Source organism: Morus notabilis, unplaced genomic scaffold (genome assembly GCF_000414095.1).
Source record: "Morus notabilis unplaced genomic scaffold, ASM41409v2 Scaffold804, whole genome shotgun sequence".
NCBI lineage: Eukaryota > Viridiplantae > Streptophyta > Magnoliopsida > Rosales > Moraceae > Morus > Morus notabilis.
In genome coordinates, this window is record NW_010361209.1 from 309,825 (window position 1) to 328,747 (window position 18,923).

An 18,923-nucleotide genomic window follows, 5' to 3' on the forward strand; every position below is an offset into this window, starting at 1 on the left:
GAACTATGAACTATAATTCGAATCAGGATACGAATTCTCTTACCAAACGTTTTCTTAATTTTTTTATTATAAAAATTTTTTTACATAAAATTATATTTTAATTTAAATTAAAAATTTAAATTAATAAATGATAATTATTACATAACACCCTTAAGCATTAAAAGGAAGAGGAAAAAAAAAACAGTGCAACATATGTGTCAACGATTTTATTTTGGGCCGGGGATCTTCTTTTTTTCTTTGAAAGCGCGCCAGAATCTTGCGCCTGGTTGAGGGAAGATTTTACCCATCACGTCCCGATCTAGAGCAACTTTCGTATCGCCGAGCCATTAAAAATTAAAATCATATTTTTCTATACGTGCACTCGTGGCTCTGTTTATTTCGAGTTTTACTACAGTAAAAAGTTTTAAAAAACAGTTATATTTAACTATTTTATTACAATAAAAAATTCTTACACAAAGTCATATCTCAATTCAAATTAAAAACTCGAATCAACGAACTAAATATGCTCTTAATAAAACTTTATAGAGAATATATTTATACAACTTAAGTCAGGATTCGAGTTATATATAAGAGAATTATAAGAAAAAAAATGCTATAATAATATTGTAATGACTGAAAAAGGGTAGTTATAAATATGACTTGAATATAACTGTAATAATATGACTTGAGTTAATAAAATGAATAAAAATCAAGAGTTTTTGTTACCTAAGGATTCATATAAATTTTTTATATAATTACACTAATATTATGTTGATTCAAATTATGTGATAGTGTATTTTAAGGGGACGTTTGTTTCCTATATTCGTCACTAATTTTGAATCATGATTCATGATTCTTTACAGTATTTTCTCTCATAAAAAATACACGTAAAACGAGAATGATTTTGAATCATAATTCTGAATACATAAACCAAACGCCGTCTAAGAGTTTAGTTTGACAAAAAATAAAAAATAAAAATTAAGTGAAGCATACTTAAAAGGAAAATAAAGTTTTCAGTGGAGCAAATTAGAAAAAAAATTATTTATGGGTACATATTAAAAATTGTATTTAAGAGTGTTGTTAGGCAAAAACATATTTAGATTGAGATATATTTAAAAATATATGGTATTAGTAAAATAAAGACATATTTAATAAAAATGGTATTAAATTATCATACTTTATTTATTATATTTGATGCTACCGTATCTGAGATTACTTTATGGTCAAAATTATCTCCAAGCGGGACGAAAAAAAAAAAAAACTATAGTAGAATCCTGAGTTTACGTTGGGTTTAACTGCTGCTTCGTTAATGTATTATGACTTTTGTGCCATCATGATTATGATTATACGTAGGCATAGTCAGAAATAAAGGCAACAATAGCTGGTCTTCTCGTAATAGCTACTTCTCTTTAGCTTAGAAAATTTATTATAAATTGGATTCAAAGATTTCCCCACAGGATTTTCTCGTGACACTTTTGGGGTTGGCTTGCATCATCATGTCATCTCCTTCTGCTGTCCATCACCAGAAGTACACTGTTTACAACAGTATCTCCCTTTCTTTTCCCGTCTCATTGATTCGCTTTTAAAGCCCCTTTTATTTGTTAGATTCTGAAGTGAAAGTTGCTCTCTCTCCCTCTCTCTGTATATATATATATATATATATATATGTATGTATATATATATATTTATATATATTTTGGGTTCACTCTTTTTTCTTTCTCAATCACTCACGCTAGCTTGGTGTGGTGTCTTAAAACAGGTAAAGAAAAAAGCTTCTTTTTTTATTTCTTTGGTCTGAAAAATGGTGCTGAGAGGACCTGGCAGGAACAGAAGTTGGAGCAGAGGGAATCCAGATATTTTGATTATGATGATTGCAGAGAAGCAGATAATGAGAGGTGGTGAGGACGACAAAGAAGTTCAGAGAGAGGGGAGGGATGGGCCCTCTAAAGCCTGCAACAGAAATGAGTGGCACTGCACACAAGAGTAATGTGTTTCCTCTCTCTCTCTCTCTCTCCTTCTTTCTCTCTCTCTATACATCTTATTGTTTTTTCTTCTGTGGCTTTTCTTACTCTCTATCTTAATTAATGGGTCCAATCCAAACCAATTGATCATTCGTGATCACCTCCATCAGAAGCAGAAGAAGCCCTTTTTATTTTTATTTTTGGGCTTTATGATAAATGACGATGATGATTCTACTCTCTTTTTCTTCCTTTTGATGGGTTCCCTAAGTTCGGTGTCTTTTTCTTTCAATACCCATTTTATGTGTTGTTGTTGAGCTTTAAAATCTTCTGACCAGAGAGAGAGAGAGAGTGTGTGAATCTTATTATATGGGGTCTGAGACTGAAGTTCAGTTTCTTGGGTTTTGGGTTTCTTGAAGAAAATTATACTTTTCTGTTCATGCAAAGAGAAAAAAAATGGCCTACTTTTTTCCTATTGGCCTTTCATTTGTTGTAGTTAGAGAAAGGTGAGGGGGATAATGCATGAGAGGCTTGTTGGCCTTTTCCTCTCGTTCTTTTTCCCACCACTTTATCTGTCTTTTGATTGTGCTCTTTTGCATACAAAGAAAAAAACCAGAGATAAGTATCAAAAAAAAGAAAAAAAAAACCAGAGATACTTCTGCACTTTGCTCTGCACTTTTGCCTATTTTGGTACCTGTTGAAGGCATACACATTGCTGTCAAACCGTATGGAAAAGACCACTTTATCTTTTGAACTTTGAAAATTTTGCCATGGGGGACTCATTTGGGACAATCCTATGAATCTGCATTGGAAATTCTTAACTCCATTTTGCCTTGAAAAAGGTTTGTTGGGGAAAACTTCATTCTTGGTGTATTTATGATGGCAAATATCTCCTCTACTTATCAATGCAAGGTGAGAGTTTCTTTCACTTTCTTAGCATCTGTTCATGGCTTGTACTGTTGCTTTTTCTTTTTTCTTTTTTTTTCAAAATTAGTCCTGAACACAGACATTTGGAACTTAATTGTTTCCTTCTTTTTTATTTTATTATCTTTTGGGGTGACTATTTATGTGTTTAAATTTGATCTCTGGGTTTCTCTTCAGTACTTTCTAGTCACATAACAGAACAAATTAACTTTTATTTAATGAGTAATTTAGACTGGATCATGTGGGTGTCCGAGATTAATTAGTGTATTCAAGTAGTTTGAAGAGTTTTAATATCCCCTTTTGCAAGTCAAAGCATAGGTTAGGTTGGTAGGGACATGATAGATCGATGCATATTACTTGCATGTTTGTATTTTCGTAAATAGTGCCCTCTAATAGTTTTGGAAGTAAAATATAACTTGATCTCTCTTGCCTCTTAGAAAAGTTTTCAAACCTGAATGCTCACATTTGGTTGCCAAGGAAAATAGTCAAAATGAAAGTAATCAATGTCCTAATCATCTTTGTTATGAACCACCGCCTTCCACTATTATCTTGTGACTTGTTATTAGCAATACTTGTGGAATTTTCAGGTTAATAATACTTGAAAGCATATTGTCAAAAGCAGAGTTGAGTGACCATTGCCATTATACACATATCTCTTGATTCTGGTTGAGAAATTTCATAAAGGGATTAGAAATTTGTTGCTTATGATAGCGGTTGATATGGAGAATCAGATGTTTAACATTTCATCACCGGACATGGCAAGCCGAAATTCTCTAGTAATGGATGGGATTTCACCGCATTCAACCATGAACTCACTAGTTCAATCCTATTCATTTGATCACTCTAGTGATCTTCATGTCACGAATCAAGCAGAGAATATTGTCAGTCCAAACGCATTCTACACATACAAAAGGAATGTCGCTAGAGACGCCTCACTCGGCAGTTCAAGTGCTGCAGCAAACTGCGAGTTTCAGGAAACCCCTGAATCTGCCGTTACCATTGCTGCCTATGTGGCTGCAAAGGGTGGCCTTCAAGAAAATCTCAACAACTTAGCCATTTCAGTGATGCCTCAAATGTATTCCGCGGAAGTTTTAGCAGATTTTGTTCAGAATAATTGCTCTAACACCTCGAATTCTCGGTTTCCAACCTCCATGAACGGCGGTAACGATGAAGTGCTCGGTATAATCAACAGTCAGTGGGATATCCAGAAGTACCCTGCCTCATTAGAGCTTGTTGGGAAAAGTTCTTCTGAGTTTCACCCTTATTCATCCACTGGAAATTTGGCCCCTAATGGATGGATATCACCAGATAGTGCAAGTTTAACCACTGTTCATTCTTATGGTTCCTCTAAGTTTAGTAATGAGCTCTCTTTAACTCTTGCCACATCTCAGCCTTCTGCCATTACTGGGATGAACATTCCAGGTCAATGCTCAGACATGTCTTGCTCCGCGGTGGCTCACAACTCTTCAAATGAGACAATGTTGGGCTCGGATCAAACTTCTTGCAACAGCGAGGAGCTTTCTCTGAGTTTTGGCTCCTACAGACCCCCCCAATTCTCGCAAGTTATATTAGGTTCGCAATATCTTTGCGCAGTTCAGGAGATACTTGCTCAGATTGCAAGCTTTTCACTGGAGAATGTAGACCATGCCAATTATTTGAATGCCAGTTTAGCCATTAACACACCATTTTCTTCAAACTGCTCCGCACAAAGAGAGATATCGCTGATGGATCCCTCAGATGGTGGTAGTAGGCCTGAAGGAGGAGAAGTTGACCCTGCATTGCACCGACGAGCAATCGAGACAAAGAAAGCCAAACTCCTGGCTTTGCTACAAATGGTATGTTGGTCTATCTTCTCAGGCCTTTTTTGAAATAGAGATCCCAATATATATTTACCAATTTAGGCTGTTTTCTTTCATTTTAATCTGTTACTATTTGGACATTCAAATGTAATAAGGCCATTGTTGTTGATCTTAGGTTGATGACCGTTATAACCAATGCTTGGATGAGATTCACACAGTTATATCAGCCTTTCATGCGGCTACTGAGTTGGATCCTCAGATACATGCTCGTTTTGCTCTCCAAACAATATCTATATTGTACAAAAGCTTGAGAGAGAGGATTAGCAACCAATGCCTCGCGATGGGATCGAGTTTTGACCCTTCATGCTCGGGAGACACCGAAAGATCGTTCGAGACTTCTTTCATACAGAAGCAATGGGCTCTTCAGCAGCTCAAAAAGAAAGAACACCAATTGTGGAGACCTCAAAGAGGCTTGCCCGAAAGATCTGTCTCGGTTTTACGGGCTTGGATGTTTCAGAACTTCCTTCATCCGTAAGTTATTATCTTACTTATTCTGTTCATCTTATTCTTTAGGAGTAGCACATTGTCATATAACGAAATCTCATCTCAATTGTTTGCTTAATTCAGGTATCCCAAAGATGCAGAGAAACAATTGCTTGCAGTAAAAAGTGGGTTAACCAGAAACCAGGTATTATTATTATCACTTTTTTCTTTTTGGTTGAAAACCAACACAACTTGAATAATTATTTTTTCTGAAAAATACATGGGGCAACACGCCAACACCAGTGTTAAGTACCGCCCGCTAATAAAAGGTGGATCCCATATTTTTGGTGCTCGGCACCACACCTGTGCCTTATAGTATTATTTGTTAATGTGGATGTTGGGTAATGCGTGCAGGTATCGAATTGGTTTATAAACGCCCGTGTTAGGCTATGGAAGCCAATGATAGAAGAAATGTACGCAGAGATGAACAGAAGAAAGAGTCGTCGTAACGAGAATATGACTGAAAGCAACAACCAAAGAAGCCGCACAAGTACCAGCAACAATCAAAGATACAATGTGAATTGAAGGCAGGTTCATAGCAAAGTGGAATTAGTAAAAACACATATCCAAATCAATTGTTAATGCGTATATATAATATAATCACTAAAGCCTGCGTTTTCTGATTATTGTTATTATTATTATTATTATTATTTGTCATATATATAATGAAAATTTCCCAAAAGGAAAACAGTACCTTGGAATTATTTTGTACACATCCCATGGACATGTTTCGAGGGGATTCCGGGCCCTTTTGCCGTGGATTATTAGGCTTATAATGCAGCCAACTTTCCACTTGTTATTCTTTTTATTTTTGTGAGAAGAAACCTTTTTAAAGAAGCACTGGTTATTATATTAACATATTACATTGTTAGGTATTTTTATTAGTCGGCAATTTATTGGTAATTTTGTAAAAATTTAGAAATAGGTTCAAGAAGATTTCAGATTGCAGAAGAATTTGAATTATATTTGAAGTTAAAATTGCAGATTGTGTTGAGTTGAGATTTAAAGAGATAAGGATAAAAGCTTGGTCAAAGGAAGATAAGATATTAATTGAGATTTGGAGAGATAAAGATAAGTCATTGATTATTTGAATTTAAATGGAATTTTAGAAAGAGATAATGTGAAAATTAAGTTATTATTTTAAAAGGAGTGATTTGAATTTAAAAATGAGATGTATTATCCGAATGTGTATTGATTTGTTTCAATTGGGTCACTACGATATATACTTCAAAGGCTCAATTGAGTCACTACGATATATACTTCAAAGACATTATCTTTAGGATATATATATATTGGCTATTGGCTATTGACGTGAGGTTATATATATGAAGCCAATAACTAAACGATTGTGGAGATTATATCGGAGAAGATTTTGGGAAAAGATAAGAGAATGGTGTTTTAAGTTTTTAAACCAGATTTTTGTGATCTTTTAGAAATCTTATTAAAGGTTTTGGTTTCAGTTAGAGAGAGTATAGTTTTATAGAATATTTTTAGAAAAGAGTATGCGAGTTTTTTGTGAGTTTTGTGTGTTATTGAGATCGTCTTTCGGGAGATGAATTTGTTGCCTTTGGAAAGAAACTTTGTTGGTCGAAGGGAGTTCGCCGTGCAGTTTAGAAGACGTGTGGTGCACGCTAAATATAGTCATTGTGTGATTTCATCACAGCGGCGTCATCGTCTAAGAGGGAGTCTTTGAGTGAATAAGTCCGTCAGTGTTGTAATTCTTGAAGTATAGTAAAACTGTTTATTGTCTAGGCATGGCCCCACAGAGTAGGTGTGCGCACCGAACTGCGATACCATATTACGTGTCTATTTTGATTTCTGTACTTTATTCTACTCAAACAACGTAATTAATCCGAATTTTAATTAATTAAGTCATCTTCTAGACAATATTTCAACATCATCTAGAATATCAGACGTAACATCAGATCTAACAAGACATATTATATAATCATGCCAATCTCAAGCATATATAAATACTATAGGGACTGACAAATTTTTCCATTCGTTACTTTTTTTTAGGAATATTGCATAGATTCCTTCATTTTTTGCAAATTATATTAAACTTAATCTTTTTTTTTCTGAACGTAAGACTTTATTGAAAAGCCAGAAAATGGTTAAAGGCCCGTTTGAATTGGGTTTTTTTTTTTGACTTATTTACTCCGAAAGTAACTTTTTGGTCTGTTTAGACACTTATGGAATAAGTAGGTTAAAGGTATTGACCTTTGGCTTTTATAAGCACTTGTGAAACAAGTACGTTAAAGGTGTTTGTAAAATAAGTATTTATGAAAAGCCTAATTAAGTATTTTTATTTACATTTTTAACCTTTCATTTAGGAAAAACAAATGTAAAATGTCATCCATATCCCTTATTATATTGGCGTTTCTTCTGGCAAAATACATCTTATATTTTACTCCATTAGTCCATTTCCCTCTTCTAGAATGCTCTGCTAGGGAAATTTCTGAAATTTCTTGTGGGTTGTTCACGACTTTCATCTCTGTGCAGGTACATACATGGTTTTTTCTGTTGTGCTTTTAACCTTTGGGTATTTCCGTTCAAAAGTTCATAGTTTGATGGATAATACTACTTGTGGGTTTGGTACTGTGTGGATATTTGTCTTTTTGTTGTGCTTGTAATAAAATATTTATTTTTATGGTTTTTTCTAAAATTTGACATTTGACATGTGTTGACCTAATATATATGGATATGTTATTTATATTTATTTATGATGTTTTATTTTTTATTTTCATTGGTTTTATTTATTTTTTATTTTTTTGCAAGAAATATCACAAAAAAGTTCTATATCATGAAGTGAATTTTTGTTAAAAAAAAAAGAGAAAAGGCATAATAGACATTAAAACAAGAATAAGAGCTTTTAATTTATTTATCTAAATAGGTTTAAAAAATTTTAAAAACACTTTCATGCACTACTCAAACAGTTATAGAAAAATTCTAACTTATACTTCTATTCTTCTATTGCTTAAAAACACAAACACAAAGGCCGTATTTGGAATTGATCTCGTTTTTATTTTTTATGTTTTTCAAGAAAGAAAAAATGAAAACGTTTTTAAAACGGCGTTTGGCGCAATAAAGACAAAAAACGGAAATGAAAACGATTTTTTGGCTTAGTGTAAAATAAGAGAGAAATGAAAAATAACTTTTAATCGTTTTTCATTTTTTGTCTTTGTTTTCTCCTCTCGAGTAGAAAGAGAGAAAGACATAAATAAATTTTTTTACACTAAAAATAATATATTGATAAAACTACCAAATACATTTTTAAAAATAATTATTGTCTAAGATTAAAAATATTTATGTTTTTATTTTTATATAAAAAAATAAAATTATTTTAAAACGAATTTTAAACGTGCCATTCTTTCTTAAACAAACTCTAAGATATGGTGGCCAGAGAGGACGCCGCCTCCTCCAAAGTGACGGTACCAGAGGAGTTAGAAACAAAGGCCCAATTAGCTACACGATCAGCAGAGACATTTTCAGGGAAAGTTAAAGTCAAGGTCAGAACCTAAACGGTCTAGAATGGAGGCAAAGGTCGGAATAACACTCCACTCATCAGGATATTTCCTAGATACAAAGGCATCAATAGCAGCATAAAATAACGCGGGTTTGAATCCGGTCCTCTCAAACTTATAAGTTCCAATCTATTCTATTTCATATGGTTTGATCAAGTGATTATTGTGGTTTTTATTATAATTTTTAACTAATTCTATAATATTGTTGAAAGTGGTTGGAAGCATTGATCCGGAAGTGTATATTCAGTAACGTTTCAATGTCGTCGTTTTGGCCGCCGCCTTAAATTTAGCATGAAGAAAAGAGCTTTTTGTCCAATGTGGATTCGAGAAGCAACTTTTTAAGGTTTTTTTTTTTTTTTTTTTTTTTTTTTTTTTTGGGGGGAGTATTGTGTTTTTTTTTCTTTTTGTTTTTGGGTTTTTTTTTTTTTTTTTTTTTTTTTTAATGGGGAAGCTAATGTGTTATCTCGTCATGTATGATTGGGATTCACAAAGCTAGTTTAGTTTCCGAGGATAATGGGAGAATGTGGTTTGTCCATCTGACTTTCCAATTTCCATGCTTCCAAGAATTGAATAAAAAAAGATATCTTGATTAGCTTCTTCTTGTTTTGTTCTCTTTATGATTGGGAAAGGTGACGCATTATACCAATTGGAGGCTTTACAACACTGCTCACATTCCACGCACAAGGAAGATTAGAAAAGTGGCAAATTTTTTTTTTGGGGCTTAAATAATAAGGGTTCATTTTAGTTTACTGACTCGAGTTTTAAATTCGTGTTAATATGTGATTTTATGTGATAATTTTTTATTATAGTAAAAAAATTAAATATTACTGTTTCTGAAAATTTTTTACTGTAACAAAACTCAAATCGATGAAGTAAACAGGACTAAATATGTGGATTGATTGTTTAATTAAGCGTAATTGTTTAGGAACATTTGCTCTATCCTTATTCCTTGCCAGCTACAGCCCACATTCTATGAATGAAGAGGCGAAAAATAGTATATATGTGAGATTTTTTTTCTTAGAATAATAAATGTTGATTGCTTAATTTAATTGGGACAATTGGCAATGCATGTTTTTGCCAGGTTGATTTTTATTTTCTGTTTGTTATATTTGCCCGAGTGATTTTCAGCCTCCCGATTTAATAGGGTAAGTTCTTAAGTGCCTCGAGGATTAGGAATGCAAATGGGATAATGACACTTTTAAAAAAAAATATTGGCGGGTCAAAAAAATAAAAATAAATAAATAAATAACTCCTACACCCATTAATAAAAAAAAATAGTCACTTACTTTTGCGGAATTATAAATTTTATATTCTTCTAAAAAAAAATTCAATCCGTTTTATCTCAGTTATTTGAATTCCAATGAAAATCAATTAAAAAAATAAGCCAAATATAAATTGATGCACAATGAAAACTAATTGACATATACATATACATTTACTTATTTACCCTTTTAGAATATTAGAGATAAAGGAAAGAAAATTTCAAATTAATAAATCGGGCAAAAGGATTAAAATTTGAAGGGAAAATTAAAAAGAAAAGGAAAAAACGCCAACGTAGTTCAAATTATCAATTATCGTAACGCGTTAGGAGACGCTAAGCTAGGAAAGGGAAGTTGCGGCGTTGAGAAATCCGGACCGTCAAAGAGGTAGATGGCATGATAAGCCTGAGATATTCTTGGCCGTACTTCAAGAAATAAAACTTTTTTATTTTTGGGATTTTGTCACGAAGACGTTTAATTTATATATTTAAAATTATGATTTAAAAACACAAAAATTTAAATTCATTCATTTTACGTATTTAAATTTAAAATTTTAATTTTATTATAATAAAAAATTTTAAAAAAATAATATTTAATTTTTTTATTATAATAAAAAATTATTACATAAAATAATATCTTAATTTAAATTAAAATTTTAAATTAACAAACTAAACGTCTCTTTTTCTGCGAGGAATTCTACTCCTTTTCAAACGCGGTCCGATCTAGCAACTCTATAAATAGATACACATTCCATTGTTGAAGTGCTCGCTAAGCTGCCTCTCTCTATCTTTCTCTCTTTCTCTCTCTTAAATCGTTAGTTGAGAGGTTGAGTAGGGAGAAGTTCTATACGTAAGTAAACTAGGAATGGCCAACGACGTGGTTTTTGTGTTCGACTTCGACAAGACGATCATCGACTGCGACAGCGACAACTGGGTCGTCGAAGAGTTGGGTTTCAACGACTTGTTCACTCAACTCCTCCCTACTATGCCCTGGAACTCTCTCATGGTATTTACTCTTTTCTTTATTATAAAGTGGTGCTGAACTACTTTTGTTAATATTATTTGTGTGGTTTCAGGATAGAATGATGATGGAGATTCACTCTCAGGGAAAGACAATTCATGACATTGCGGAATGTTTGAAACGTGCTCCAATTGATCCCACCATTATATCTGCTATTAAATCAGCCCATGCTTTTGGGTAAGTTTCTTTAGATCCATTGTAATGATTATTTAGTTTAAAAACAAAAAAAAAGTTTTGGAAGTGTTTCTTACTTTTGATATTGTACAGGTGTGATCTGAGGATATTAAGTGATGCAAACGCCTTTTTCATTGAGACAGTCTTGAAACACCATGGGATTTTGGACTGCTTCAAGGAAATTAAAACAAATCCAAGCCATATTGATGGAGAAGGCAGGCTTCGAATCTCGCCGTACCATGATTTCAACTCATCCTCTCATGGCTGCAAGATTTGTCCACCAAACATGTGCAAGGTAAATAAAGTTACTGTCACTGTAAGTCTTTATATTAATTATTTGATTCTATTAGAAATTTTGTTTTTATACTGTTTTGACTATGTAACAACGTGTTTGGATAACTCTTAAAGTGATTTTTGGTGCTTTTGTTTATGGATTATTAGGGTGCAATATTGGAAAGAATGCGAGCTTCTCTTTCAGCAGAGGGGAAGAAAAGATTTGTCCATGCCGGGGATGGAACTGCTGACTTTTGCGCTGGCTTAAAGCTTGAAGAAGGTGAATATCTGCTTCCCAGGAAGGATTTTCCAGTCTGGGATGTAATCTGCAAAAACCCGATGCTCATCAAGGCAAATATTCGCGAATGGAGCAACTGGGAAGAGTTTGAGGCTGTTTTGCTCGACACAATTAACGGATTCTTATTCGCAGACGACTCTAGTACTGCAGCCAGAGCTGATCAAGTGATTCCTGTGGACTGCAAGTTTCAACAGAGTTCCATCTCTGCTCGCCAAAGTGCTCTCAGAGTTCCTCATTGATTACACCGTGTCTTTTGGCATTAGTTTATGATTTTGCTGTTATTTTTCTTTTGGGATTATTACCCTCTAAGAATCATTATTAGACTGAACGAAGTAATTTGTTGGATTTACTTTGATTGTTTTTTTCTTTTTATTAGTAATTAATGCTATGTTGAGAGCTGAGTGGGTAAATGATGAGGGTGTTAGGGGAGTGCCAATCTAGTTAGTTGGGATGCCCTGCACTCCCTGATACCTGTCTCCCAACAAATCTTTTTTTCTTTTTGAATGCAACAATCTTATATATTTTATTAAGAAGAAGACGAAGAAGAAGATGCTCTACGAGAATGTTGAACAGACACATTTTGCTAATTATGTTCTTATTTCCCCTGGATGCATGTTAAGAAGTTGATGTTCATTGAATTACTAAATTAGTTTCCCAGAAAATGAAAAAACATAAGAAGCCAACTAGAAGATATTATCGTTTCAAAACAAGAGTGCACAAGTCACAGTCCATTCTTTTGTCATTACGACCATTATTCTTCTGTCATTGTTGTACAACAATCCCAAGGATTTACAAAGAAAGCTCCCCTGAGCTACCATTTATATTTTTATAAATGAAAGAATTCAAATATCTGCTTTTTTTCTAATTTTCCCCCACCTTGTATCGTCGTTTCCTCTTTTCTTTCCATATCTACAAACTCCCTAATAAATTTCCCCCTAATCATCCTTTAACCAATCGGGATATACAAAAAGTGATTTTTTGCCAAACAAGTCGCAGCCTATATTCAGGCTTGTAGAGATATCCGAGTTTTTATTGGTTTCAGCTTCAAGCCCATACTTTCGGGCGAAAAAAGCTCCGGAGCAATGCACAATGGACTCAACGGACTTCGTGGGCTGACATTTGACTGAGTTGGTCTGTACAAGCCATACCCCATGAGAAAATACTCCAATGGTATCAACATGGCATGAGGCTGCTCCTCTGTCACCATTGACCCACATGCCTGAACCTGTTGGTTAAACACCCTCCTAGCAATAAGCTTTTCTTTTCTTCTTCTTTAAACATTACATTCAAGATTATAACGGAGTGAAGCAGAGCCGAGAGACATACCTCAACCAAGGCACTATGCCGTCTATCTAGTTTTGAGGTCATATAGAGAGCTTCGGAATGAAAAGGAGAGCTGTCCCCGACAAAAATTAGCGAACGACACTGCAGTTTTCGTAATCCATCTGCAATGTTGGGTCTCCTGCCAGATGAAGTCAATTAAAGCACGTTAACAACATGCATCTAGAAGCATCAAATTGATACAAAATGCTAAGCACTGGTAGAAGAACAACAACAAGAAGTTGATTGTCAAGACTGGAGAGTTACCACAAGCAGGTAAGAAGAAAACTAACGAGGGAAGTTTTCTTCCTACCTACTTGTGAAAAAAAGCCGTGCTGGGGGTAAAAACTTAGTTTAAAACGAAGCTGAACTAAAAAAGGGGGAAAAATTTACCCATTAATTGCTTCAAGGAACCGCCAAACATTTGAACTCTGCCTCTCCAGAAGTGACTGTTAGGGAACAAAACGATAGAGACCAGATTATTGCTCACCCCTTTGACCAAAGTCATTTCCCTAGTTAAAAGAACAAGAAACTTCATGCAAATAAGAGAGAAAATAAAGAATGAGGAGCTAGAAGACTGACTCTTTTGCATGCCTGAACTACATCGGACTCTGGTAGTTGACCATTATCACGAGCTTCCTGCCATCAGAACGAAAATCCACACCCTTAGATAATCTACTTCTGAAAAGAAAAGGGCGCATAAACAAAAATTCAGAAAAACAACCTTACTGAAGTACCGCTTGAGCAATAACTCCTTTACCACTCCACACATGCCATAGAAGTAAAGCAAATTCGACATCACCTGATGATACGAAGTCTAAGCAAGAATCCACGCGAGTTCTTTAACCCAATAAAATTAAAACAGGTCCAGAGAACAAACCTTATTTAATAACCATTCTGTCCAAGAGGGTGCTTGGCATAAAGGAGAAATGAGTATCAAACCCAGAACGCGATGTCTGTACTTCAGCTGTTGCCAAGGGTTATTATAGTAAAATCAAAACCATTCTTCAACGGAAGAATATTTATTTAAAATTTCATTCATTGTGCAAAAAAGAACACTCACTGCAAATAGGGTGAGGATGTAAGCTCCAGCTGTGACACCCATGCACATCACCGCTCCAAGTCTATGGATACGAAGAAAGAGAGACATCAAGTTGCTTTTTCTTCACCGTTGATTCAATTATAAAAAGAGTTCACTAAGAAAACCAATAAAACTTAAGTATTGAGTAGAAGGTGTAGGTGTAGGTCTAGCTATTTACATCATAATCAATAACAACTATTAAAAGAAATTAAAGACAAATGACTGTTAAATTCTCACTGGTTCTTTATTAGTGTTCTTTTGTGATGAAATTGAAATTACTTTGGAAGCATAGATAGATTATGTGATTACCCAAAATAGTTGAGAACATCAGCAATCTGATCTACCAAGTCATCAGCAGAAAGCACAGGATCATTTGGGCTAATTGTTTCAGCTCCCAACTGAAATAGCTCTTAAAGAAAGTATGACATAAGAAACGATGTGAATTATAACTTACTAAACACACTAATCAGACCAGCGAATCCGCAGTCGAGTTATTGATTTACGAACCTCATGTCCAGGAGGACTAATATGATATATGCAAAAGTTATGAAGGAGCAAGGAACACGCCTCAGGACAAAAGAATAATCCTTGAAAGCAGGACACATCTGATTGATGACGCACATGACGACAAAAGTTATTTAAAACTTCTGATAAATAAAGTGCTTTTTTTTAAAGGATAAATATAAATAAAATGCTAAAAGAGACAAAAAAATATAGTGCTTATTGACCTCTGAAAATGTCCAAAAGAATCCCAATATATTCTTAATCACGAGTCACTGCAGTTATTTTTCCTTTTATGACTCGTTCATTTCAATAATTTATGTTTTTAATTTTAATTTTTTTATACTTAAAATTTTTATAAAAAATTACATTTAATTTTTTTATTACAATAAAAAAATTTTACATAAAATTACATTTTAATTTAAATTAAAAATTTAAATCTGTGAACTGAATAAGACTTAAATAGCCATAACAAGTCTTGGAGACCCCTTTTTTCTTTTTTTCCTTTTGGCTAAGAGTAAGACTAGTTTAAGAGTTTGATTAACTAATTAATGGCACTCATATTAATATGAAAAAGCTAGAAAACAGCTCAATATATTTCTTTTCATTAAGAACATGCATCAAAATTTCAGATCAATAACTCACGGCTGCATTTAAACCAGAAATGAATTTGGAGATGCAGCTTGTCAAATATTTTTCATAACTATCCATGTTGATCAAAATTTTAAAAAAGTTTGTATAAAGTTCAAGACCACAATCAATTTTTGTGAAATCAAAAACACACTGACATCATTGCGGATACGATAAGTAAAACCAATAAACTGTACCTTCATCCAACAAAAGTAATCTATAAGTGGAGTCTTGTCAAGTGAGATAAAGTGATAAACGAGGAGCATGATGAGAAAAAAAGCTTACAATTTAAAGCTAAATCAGGATAAGTAACAAGAGCTGGCTTGTCCTGATCTCCAATAACTGCCACGGATACATAACCGTGACAAGTTTTAATAAGATGCTCCTGCAAAAATATCCCAATAACCGTATAAAGATATAAACAATAATTAATGGGAGCAAACTATTAAGCACAAAATGCCACGGCAAAATGGTAAAAATAACATTATAGCAATAATAAAATACAAGTAATCTTAATTACATTCTCCAAAAAAAAAAGAGCAAAAAATAATAAAAACATAGTTTTTATTTAACCACTTTTGGATTACTTCAGAAATGAAAAGGCTCTGATTATACATACCAGCTAATCCTATACACAAGTGTGCTACCTTTTAAAAAAGAGGGGAATTTGCATGTGCACCGGTACTTTTAATGAGAAAATACCTAACCCGTTCACACATAAAGAATATTTGATACTTCAATTAAAAAAAAAAAAACAAAAGCCGGAATTTTTATTTATTCCCTTTAAACCTCCTAATATTCCACATAAAAAAACTCACAAAAATTATCAATTTTCAATATATCTTTCAGGCCACAGGAGAAAGTGCTAACAAAGCGAATTGAAAAATTTGAATTGCCTCCCAATCACTGCCCAGACAGTAAATCATTACTCGTGAAAACAATTAATATTAACAACTCTAATATGTTCCAAAAAGAATAATACCTTTAATCTAAAAATAACAATAACAAAGCGTATTGAAAAATTTGAATTGCCTCCCAATCACCGCCCAGACAGTAAATCATTACTCGTGAAAACAAATAATATTAACAACTCTAATATGTTCCAAAAAGAATAATACCTTTAATGTAAAAATAACGATAACACATGAAACTAGCAGTCCCGGGAAAACTTTCAGAATTTACGCCTAATTCAGACTGGAATGAGAAATAAATATATAATCAACCGCCAAAAATACGGAGAAAATGAGCCAAAAGAAAAACTGCATTTAATAAAAAGACTAAAGATTTTCAAATACAATCATTCCTGATGCTAAACATGAATATTACTCGGAATCAGGCAGGGTTGGGTAGGCATTTCAGAGGAGCGGAAAATCATTGCAAGAAAGAAATGAAGCAACTCCAAAACCGCTATCTGATTAAACTACCAAGCCTAAAGATTTCTTAGTTGCAAAAGTCCAATACACAAGAGAACCAAAATTTTCATTTCATTTCCAACATTTTCTCAATCAGAAACATGCTCTTATCGGAAGCAAAACGAAACCAACGCACGAATATTCCCAAAATAAATAACATCCACGAAAATGCAGGTACCTTTCCGCCGAGAGAAACTCCCTCCATATCTACCGACACTGAATCACTTGAATCCCCCATTTTCCCCCTCTCTCTCTCTCTCTCTCTTTCTCTCTCTCTCTCTCTCTCAATTTAGCGAGGCATTTGGATTTTTCTACATGGCTTTGTGTTAATATATATGTGTGTGTGTAAAATACGTGTGATATGATGCGTCTTGGCTTCTCCCTCTCAAAAATTCTTTTATATAACTCGTGGTTGACTCACACGAGTGGAAACCGAGTCACCGACGCTCAATCCCAGAGGGGTCACGAGCGGTCCCGTTTAAACGGGGACTAACCACAGACGCTGGTTTAAATTTAACCAGGGTTAGTCTAGGCCGACACTTTTCTTTTGTATTTTCACTAGTTTTGTCCCTTCCTTTCTTCGTCCCCTTTTTCTGACGTTGACTTGCTTCTTTCTCTTACTCGGCCTCGTGGATTTTATTTCTTTGATTTATTTATTTAATAATGTATTGATTACAAGCAAAGGCCAAAAAAGGTTGGAAATCTTGAACTCTCTCATGTGACATCATAATCATTTGCTAAAAATGTAAATAGATGAGAGTTCAATTTGTGGTTAACCTTTAATAACTTTAGTAAAAAAGTAGGATTTTTTTTTCCCTATATTATTCTAGTGAATGTAATGCAACTAATGTTTTTAGTATAACGTATTGTTCCACAAGCCAATTGCCAACCTCTTGTTTAGTTTTAAACTCTATTAATAATCATCTTAACGTTTGGTTAGAATTCCTTCCAAATTAAGTGATTATCGTTCATTAGGAAAGTACTTCCAAGTCATCTCCGATTTTGTGGTTAATTAAACGACAACAAAAAAAATATAACATATATATATATATTGTTCAGATCAAGAAAAAAATACTTTATAACGAGATGATTTTCGATGTGGAATTTCCATGTTAACTCCGTCGTTAAATTTTATTAAAATGATACGAAAAAACTTGTACTGAATATGATATATATATATATATAGCTAGAGGAGATTTTATCCTATTTTGTAACAAACAAACCAGGGGAGGGAAAGAATTTCCACGTGCGTTGTTTCTTTTTTTTTTTTTTTTTATACGTTTATTTCTCCAAATATAGTTATCGTTAACATACTAGCTAGGAAAAACTCAGTAACGTTTTAAGTATATATATTAGAACTACTGCATGGAACGATCACAAGAATTAATGATGAAATTGACCAATATTTTGTAATCGATGATGTGTGTCATGTGCTTTATTTTATTATATATATATATATATATATATATTTTTTTTTTTTGGTGTTGGAACTTTTTGAAAAGAGCCTCCATTAATTTATTACCATGCTGTTGTTGTTTTGTGCATGCAACTTGCTTAACAACGGACGAAATATACAACACTCGTTTTTGAAAACTACGTATATGTGTGTATACATACATACATATATATATATATATATATATGTGTGTGTGTGTTTGTGTGTGTATATATCTGAGATGACAGAGAGCTTTTCTGTTATTTTCTGTATATAAGAAATATTTTGAGCTATGAGAGAAAAATAAAAATAAAAAGATAATGTTGATCACATGTTGATGAAAATTGTGGCTTGGTGTGTATAAGGGATTTCCATAAGATCATGTAGAATAGGTTCTCAAAATTCAACTGCAATCATTCGTGTAGTTGAGACATCGTAGTGCTACACATTGAGGATGGGTCCAATTCATGCATCACGCTACGTGTCATCTTTTTTTTTTTGTTGTTGCTGCTGAATATAATGTCAATTTAAGTTGGTATCTGTCGTTACCATTCACCAGACAGTAACCCGAATGTTCCTCTCCACAAACCTTCCAAACGTTTTCCTTTCGCCTTTCATTTTTGTTCCAATAAAGAAAATGAGTTTTCAACGAACAAAACCAGTCTTTTTACAAAAAACTAATCACGATTACTTCCAGGCGCTTCTTATATTTCTCTTCAAAAGAGAAAAGGGATGTTATTGGAAGAAGATTGGGGTTCAATATATATATATATATATTACTTGGTCGAGTTTG

The 18,923-nt window shown here is 33.5% G+C and overlaps 3 protein-coding genes across 4 annotated transcripts; 2 read left to right on the plus strand and 1 right to left on the minus strand.

Moving 5' to 3' along the window:
• The first annotated feature begins 1,836 nt into the window (after positions 1-1,836).
• On the plus strand, positions 1,837-5,830 carry LOC21402456 (homeobox protein ATH1). 2 transcript variants are annotated; one of them, XM_024166057.1, is made up of 5 exons: positions 1,837-1,962; positions 3,449-4,696; positions 4,836-5,191; positions 5,288-5,348; positions 5,558-5,830. In XM_024166057.1, the coding sequence occupies exons 2-5, from the start codon at positions 3,566-3,568 to the stop codon at positions 5,726-5,728; spliced, it is 1,719 nt and encodes a 572-aa protein (XP_024021825.1). In that variant the 5' UTR covers positions 1,837-1,962; positions 3,449-3,565; the 3' UTR covers positions 5,729-5,830. The 2 variants fall into 2 exon arrangements, with proteins under 2 accessions (XP_024021825.1, XP_010097078.2); XM_010098776.2 differs by lacking the exon at positions 1,837-1,962 and adding an exon at positions 2,205-2,849.
• Positions 5,831-10,767: 4,937 nt separating this feature from the next.
• Positions 10,768-12,100, plus strand: LOC21402457 (inorganic pyrophosphatase 2). Its single transcript, XM_010098777.2, has 4 exons — positions 10,768-10,991; positions 11,062-11,183; positions 11,274-11,475; positions 11,622-12,100. Exons 1-4 carry the CDS (start codon positions 10,851-10,853, stop codon positions 11,988-11,990), a joined length of 834 nt encoding a protein of 277 aa, XP_010097079.1. The 5' UTR covers positions 10,768-10,850; the 3' UTR covers positions 11,991-12,100.
• Positions 12,101-12,425: 325 nt separating this feature from the next.
• LOC21402458 (protein NDL2) lies at positions 12,426-17,053 on the minus strand. Its single transcript, XM_024166029.1, has 11 exons — positions 16,874-17,053; positions 15,569-15,668; positions 14,660-14,757; positions 14,462-14,550; positions 14,135-14,195; positions 13,952-14,038; positions 13,796-13,873; positions 13,654-13,710; positions 13,465-13,520; positions 13,078-13,213; positions 12,426-12,976 (listed from the first exon to the last, which is right to left on the minus strand). The coding sequence occupies exons 1-11, from the start codon at positions 16,931-16,933 to the stop codon at positions 12,755-12,757; spliced, it is 1,044 nt and encodes a 347-aa protein (XP_024021797.1). The 5' UTR covers positions 16,934-17,053; the 3' UTR covers positions 12,426-12,754.
• Positions 17,054-18,923: the final 1,870 nt, after the last annotated feature.

Bases quoted from the DNA above. Each gene is read 5' to 3' on its own strand.
- LOC21402458 (XM_024166029.1), bottom strand. From the start codon at position 16,933: ATGGGGGATTCAAGTGATTCAGTGTCGGTAGATATGGAGGGAGTTTCT. The intron at 13,874-13,951 runs GTTTGTTCTCTG...TCGTATCATCAG, and splicing joins CAGAATGGTTATTAAATAAG to GTGATGTCGAATTTGCTTTA. The intron at 12,977-13,077 runs GTATGTCTCTCG...TTTAACCAACAG, and splicing joins GGCATAGTGCCTTGGTTGAG to GTTCAGGCATGTGGGTCAAT.
- LOC21402456 (XM_024166057.1), top strand. From the start codon at position 3,566: ATGATAGCGGTTGATATGGAGAATCAGATGTTTAACATTTCATCACCG. The intron at 4,697-4,835 runs GTATGTTGGTCT...TGTTGATCTTAG, and splicing joins TCCTGGCTTTGCTACAAATG to GTTGATGACCGTTATAACCA. The intron at 5,349-5,557 runs GTATTATTATTA...TAATGCGTGCAG, and splicing joins GTGGGTTAACCAGAAACCAG to GTATCGAATTGGTTTATAAA.
- LOC21402457 (XM_010098777.2), top strand. From the start codon at position 10,851: ATGGCCAACGACGTGGTTTTTGTGTTCGACTTCGACAAGACGATCATC. The intron at 10,992-11,061 runs GTATTTACTCTT...GTGTGGTTTCAG, and splicing joins TGCCCTGGAACTCTCTCATG to GATAGAATGATGATGGAGAT. The intron at 11,184-11,273 runs GTAAGTTTCTTT...GATATTGTACAG, and splicing joins AAATCAGCCCATGCTTTTGG to GTGTGATCTGAGGATATTAA.